The 6,955-nt window shown below is 27.1% G+C and overlaps 1 protein-coding gene across 1 annotated transcript in view; it reads right to left on the minus strand.

The window, feature by feature from the left end:
- The window catches only part of LOC107445163 (myotubularin-related protein 10-A), a 22,859-nt gene extending 16,042 nt beyond the window's left edge, over positions 1–6,817 (minus strand). Inside the window, exons 1-5 of the mRNA XM_016059506.4 lie at positions 6,456–6,817; positions 3,239–3,433; positions 3,089–3,155; positions 2,915–2,991; positions 707–760 (exon numbers count right to left, since the gene is read on the minus strand). Of these exons, the coding sequence (XP_015914992.1) occupies positions 707–760; positions 2,915–2,991; positions 3,089–3,155; positions 3,239–3,433; positions 6,456–6,602 (540 nt within the window). The 5' untranslated portion in view covers positions 6,603–6,817. The remainder of the gene's footprint in view (positions 1–706; positions 761–2,914; positions 2,992–3,088; positions 3,156–3,238; positions 3,434–6,455) is intronic.
- Between the last annotated feature and the right edge of the window lie 138 nt (positions 6,818–6,955).

Raw genomic sequence — 6,955 nt, forward strand, 5'->3', positions numbered from 1 at the left:
GTGATAATGATTTTTTGAAACGTCTGGACCTTCGATCTCTGGAAACTTCCGGATCACTGTTAGCGTAAATTCAGGAAATCCGGATTTTTTCCGGAGCACAATCAGCCCTGAATTTTGTATGAAATAACTTAATATTTTTCAACATACTTTCTTTTCGTTGATTATTCAATTATCATTAAGAATTTAGAGCAGAAAAAAAAGTCACATGCAGATATTTTTGAATAAAAAACTAATTTTACACATTGTACAAACATTAATACTGAAATTAAAAATACTTATTATATAAATATGAAATTCAATATTACTTTAGTTATTGGAACTTATTATTTAGAAAATCTTGAATGAAAGCTCATATTTTTCAAACTACTTTAAAATAGAGGAGCATATCACTAACAGAAATTATAGAATAGTAGCAGCAATTCTTATTTTTTTTATAAAAAATAATAAATAAAATTACAGTTTTATATTGGTAAGCAAATAAATAATTGAATCATTAAAATGAAGTGCCTTAATGAAATTTCAGAAATTAAAGCTTCCTCATTAAAACAACTTATCATTCAAATAAACATGATTATACTAGGGTATACATTATTGAAATAAAACATTTTAAACAAATTCTACATAAATCAAAATATTAATTTAAAACACCATCAATAGCAACAAATCAAAAACAAATTTAATCAACAATTAAAGAAATATAACTCACTGATCTTTGGCTTAAAGGAGAAAACTTAAAGCTAAATGTGTAGATTCGAAGATCCTAGCGAAAAAATTATTTAAGCATGAATATATATTACAAAAAGTTTAATGTAGCTGATAATAACGTAATAACTAAAGATAAATATTAAATAAATACAAGCTTATTTGATGCTTTAGATAAACATTTAGAAATGTCTAGTTCAATTTTATGTGCTAAAAACAAAAAATGCAAATACAAACAACTTTAAATAATTCATGTATTACAAATAATCAATTTAACAAATATATTATGCCATGCAATTTTTTTAAAAAAAAACTGCAGTTTTAAAACAGTTGAACTTAATTAATTAGAATTCAAAGAGGTCCAGAAAATTTGTTCACATTAAAAGCACTTCATGCTATCAGTTCAGAAATTTATTTTTTATAAATAATAAAATTAGTGGTTTATAAAATCAGCAACTTTTTAAAATCAAATCAGCAAGAACAGAATCATTACAAAATCAAAACATGTAAAGGCCATCCTTCAATAAAATAATAATGGAAAACTATGTTTCTTTTCTTGTCGGATTATTAAGAAATTTTTTTTTCTAAGTGCCAACCCGCCTGTGTAGGGGGCAGGGAACTGTCCTTGCATCAGAAAGGTTCTGGGTTCGAATCCGGGAAAGGCATGGATGTTCTTTCCCTCTCTGTACTATCTGTCCTCAATGAGGGAGCGACGTTGGCCCAACTAATATGGTGCCCCTGAAAGAGAGGCCAATAAAATCGCCCTGTATATGTATTCTGTATATGTCTGAATTGACGGATGTTAACACAGGTGGGCATTAGAAAAAAAAGATTTTTTTCTTTCTAAGTATTGAAAGACGCACAGTATATAGTTTGTAACCCAGAAACAAAAAGAACAACATTCCAGGTTTGGATTGTCTTGGTGAAATTGAAGTGTAAGAAAGTAAAAAACAAAATAATTCAAATGAAAACTAGTTATGGATTAAGGAAAGGTATTGAATGGCCATCATCATTCAATGATAATCAGCTGCTCCTCCCATTAAGAAAGAATAAAAGGTATTGAATTGTAATCCATCTGCACCCATTTTTCGTAATTTTTTTCTCGACAACATCAGCGATAATAATCAGACTTGTGCTTGCAGATAACTGTGATATAATGAACGGGGAAAGGAGCAAAGGTTTTGACTTACAAATACCTTCAATGTTTTTTTTCTTCGCTTAATTTAAAGTTATAGTCCGGTTACTGGGCATAAATTTTTCTTGGAATCTACTACAGTATTTTTTTTAAGTCAACAAAATACTCGGTAGTTTTGATTAATGGATTTTAGGTTAACTCAAATTTAATTAGTCTTCAAAAAATTTCGCTTTTAAGGTTAAGTAAAATTCAATTTGGCCCGAAAAAATTTCACTTTCAGTGTAAACAGAAATTTTTGTTTCACTCTTATCAATAAAGAAACACACAAAATTTCTTATCTTCTGTCATTTAGTGCTTACCACTCATTAAAATCCAATTCATATCAAATATTGATCTGATATGAGTTTATAAACCAGTATATCTACACTTAAGAAGAAATTTGAAAACATCAATGAAGATTTTGCACATGTGCATCACTTCACGCTAATATGAGGGAAATTTTTGTCACGGCTAATAGAATTTAACTTCACTTAAAGAAGATATATTTTATGAAAAGCATTTTTATGATATAATTACTTAAATGACATGATTATATCTGTATAAAATATGACAAGAAATCAAAAACTAATTTATGTTTAAAGAAATTCACATAAAGCATCTTCAAGTTGATAAGCTGTGACTATGTACCTTTAAAAGTGGATATAAATTTGAAAATAAGTTTACATAACTTCCACCCAAACAAAACTATCTTATAATAAATATATTAGACTATTATACAATATTCTGTAATTATAAAATCTACAAATGTAGAATGAAAAAAAAAAAAAAAAACAGAAACAAATATAATATGACAAAAAGGTCAATGCTTTCCATTATAAGATATAAATAAATTAATAAAAAGATTAAACTAAATAGATTAAGTAAATGATTCAACTAACTAATAGGTCAATAAAAATACATTTTATACTTTCCGAATGGTAACACACGTATTATCCATAGCATGAGATTCAAGCTGGTAATTAAAATCCCAATATCGAAAAGCATATAATTTCAATAATAAGCTAAAAAGGAACTTACTTTGCAATGAATTTCTAAAATTTCAATGTTTGAAACTGCATTGGATATAGAAAGCTTTTTTCGTTTTCCATTATTGACTAAAAAAAGAAAAATAGCAAATTGTAAATCTTGAGGACTGGTTAACAACATAAATGGAGGGCGGAACATGCTTAGACTAAAAATGACATAACTTACCATGATATACTGCATCAATATTGATAAGGCACAAGTCGAACTCTCCTAACAAAGCATTTTTTTGATGCTAAAATGTGGAAAGTATATTATTTTAATTTTAGGGACAATATAATCAATAATATATAAATAAAAAATATATATCATACAAACCAAATTAGAAGGATAGTTCTCAGCAGTTAGAAAGCTCACTTTGAAATTCGTGCATAGAAGAAGACCTGAAAGTCCTTTATTCAATTCACTGAGAGTATTAAATTTCAATACATTTTCTGCTTGAGCAATGACTATTTCTCCATTCAAGAGCACAGGAGTTGGATAAGGGTCGTCATTGCATGCCAGTTGACTTTCCTAAAATCAAATTATCATAGTTCAATATATATATGTATATATTATCAATTTTCAAAAATTTATATAAATAATAACAATTAATGAACATAAATATCTAACATGTTATTAATATATCTCATAATAAAAAATTCTTGAAAAGAATAAATGCAGTTGGGCTTTTTTTACTTAAAAAGAAAAAAGTTAGAGTTGTCAGTAAACCTTGTTAGTTTCTAAAAACTGTAAAATCTAATTTCGTACCATAATAAACATAGGTGACAAAAAGTCGAATGCAAAAAATAACGTTTTTAGACCACAGCAATAAATCTTATTTTAATTAGGAAAGTAATAAAAACCAAAAGAAAATATCCTTATTTAAAAATTATTCACAACTATTGACTCTTTTTCATAATTCCTATTTAGTTTTTCTACGCTTGGGTGTTAGCTTTACTTATGTATGTATTGTATTTCAAATTTTTTGCCTCTTCTCTTTCAACTATTATCTTTAAACTGTTATTAAAAATAGTTGTTACAATTTTTAGAGTTTTGAAAGGCATGAATGTTTTTTTTTTTATTCTCGAGAAATGTTTATTTTTATTGTAAGATAGAAGTTTGATTCTATAAAAATTCAACAAATCTTGTGGAAATTATAAGATTGTTGATGAAGAAGATTAAACCAATTGCCTAATTAATAACTAAATGCAGAGAAACCTCGGTTAAAAGGACACTCTTAGGATCAAAAATTTTTCCATTTACGACAGTTGTCTATTAACGGGAAGGGTATCCTAATAACAAAGTTTAACACCGTAAATTGTTTTTACAATATTTTCAATGATATAGAAATAATTAAATAATCTACAATAACTCTCTACAAGGATATTTATTATAAAATAACTCTATTATTCTACAATAACTATCTACAAGGATATATATTTATTTATATATACAAAAAGAATACAATAAAAAGTTTGATATAAATACATAATGCTAGTTGTAGCTACAGATAAATGAATACGATTTTCCTATTAGTACAGGTATTCAAGTTAGGCATATGATACTGAATCGGAACTTTTAGTCCTCAGTAGGTTTCAGTTATTAGATTTACACCTCCTAACACCTACCAATCACTTGATAAGAAATGTGGTTAATAGCTCCCGCGATTCATCAAAAAAAGAAAGCAATGCTTGCCTGTAAGGTATGAGGACCTATAGAGTTGATATATTCACCATCAATCATCTATCAAGTGTCCGAATAAATGTTTTATTTATATAAACGCCTCAAAAATTAATTATACTTCTGTTCCCTTTCTTTCTTACCTCAGCTATATAAAATACAGTCTTCATATTGAAAAAGAAGAAATAGAAATTTAAATTCCAAATGTAGTATTCTAAGAAAATATTTCCACTTTTACAAACATCATGGGCACATTTTTAATGACACTAAATAATTTTTTTTCGTAAATAAATAATTGATCAATTTATATTTATTCATAAAATTAATAAATAGAACATTATGATAATAAAAATTAATTTCTGGCAATTTTTTAAATAAAATATTATAAATTTAAGAATTGTTTAAATTTACTTAATGCGTAACACATTAAAAGCGATACATAACTAAGTTCTGTTATTTAAAATATGTCAATTGAAATTATTAAAAATTAGAGTGATTTTGTTTCCATTATTCGTCCGAAATAAATATTCTGTGTAGAGCAATATAGGCTAAATACCAAATATATGTATATTGCATCTCTAATTTAGTAGCAACAATTGTTGAGCAGAATCTTGTGTATATTTATAATTCAAAAACTTCTTGTAAAGGGTTTTAGTAATTTTTGCAATAACAGGACTCTATTTGCACAACAGCAGGACCCTGGTAGAAAGAATGTGCCTTAACACTTATTTTATATTCACAATTAATGAGTAGTTTTTTTTATAATTTTACAAAAACAAGACCTTTCACAAAATGCCTGGATAGACCCCAAGCTATTTTGAAATAGAATTTTTTTTTCTTCAAATTCCGACAAAAAATTATTTATTTAATCTACTTTCTTAATTGTAAATTTCACTGCACAAAAAATATTTACTGAAAATTTTTAATCTTTGAAGGGGCTACCCCTCTTCACTGAAAATAGGAAGATTTCCGTATTGTAACCTAAAACAAAATAATGGCAAAGTTTTGGTGACTTCTGAGCAGTTACATGTATGAAACTAATGGATATACCTAATAATAATGAAAGAAGGAGACAAGCTTGAAGGGTATAACTTGCTAACCCCTAAATGTTTTTTTTTCTTTTTTCCAAAAGAAATTTGCAAGTTTAAAACCCATTCCACAGCTCGGTGATTGTAGTTGTTGCAACAGATCACAATACAAAAAATATCCCTCTGATAATATGTGAGAGGACTGTCTTTTACGATAAAACTAATCAGGGGTTTGTCCAGCTCAAATTTACTACCGTTTAGCAGTACCTTCACAAATTCAACTTTAGGAAAAACGGTAGTTTCACAAAATAATTTTTCTAAAAATTTTATTTTTGTATCCCGTAAGAAACGATAAATCATATTTTTTTTACACATTATTGTGTTGATTTTTTTAAATAATTTTAAATTTTCACAAATTTTGTCTAAATTTGTTACCTCACAGAAAAACCTAGACAGACCCCTGCTAATGATAAACACGAGCATTGTAATGGAATTGAACAATAGGAAACAATGTTTATAACTACTTTTTCATTCTTTATCAAGGTTTTTTTACAAGGTTATCTTGCTTTTAACTACGTGCAATTTCTAGAAGACTTTTTAAAGTTACTGCAAGCAGAAATTTTTGAAAAATATAAAGACAATTTTAATTACAACAAGGGTTAATACAATTAGGGTCATTTGAAAAAGATGCTTGAATTTACTTCTCGTTTAAAAACTATACAGAGACTTTACTAAACAAAAACACTTTTTTTCCCGTTAAAACTATTTTTAACAAGATTTATATCGTAAAACTAAATGTTTACAAGTGCTTAAATATATCTTCCAAACCTATTGACTTAATTTACCTCCTCTTTGACTTCCCTCCGTATTGATGAAATAGGAGAATCAATATCATCTGAATTGTTTGAATCTAAATCAACGTACGATTTGAAAGTTTTTACTGAATTCGATCTAGGTTTCCGATTTAAATCTTTTAACCAATTAGTTGTCATGGTTTGAAAAATCAACTAAAGCTTAAGAGGTCACAAATAAATAAAGGAAGCAGAAAGAGTGTAGCCATAGTTTTGAGTAGATAACAATTTGCTTATTGTATTAGCAATTGATGAAATATCCTTTTCATAATTAAATTGAATAGACCATAGGCGTATCTCTCTTAATATCACCTGTAGGAGCAAATTCAATCAAAACTAAGTAAAAGTTAAAGTGTGTAACGCACCTACTGTAAAATTTGAGCTTAGTTTACTCAAATTCTGACCAAATAATTATTAAAATGGTACGCTTTACATAGATTTTGTTTTTCCTTTAATTCAAACATAATTTTTTTTAGAATAGTCCTTTCTCAATA

Source organism: Parasteatoda tepidariorum, chromosome 7, assembly GCF_982258835.1.
Source record: "Parasteatoda tepidariorum strain Cologne lab strain chromosome 7, Ptep-v5.0, whole genome shotgun sequence".
NCBI classification, from domain to species: Eukaryota; Metazoa; Arthropoda; class Arachnida; order Araneae; family Theridiidae; genus Parasteatoda; species Parasteatoda tepidariorum.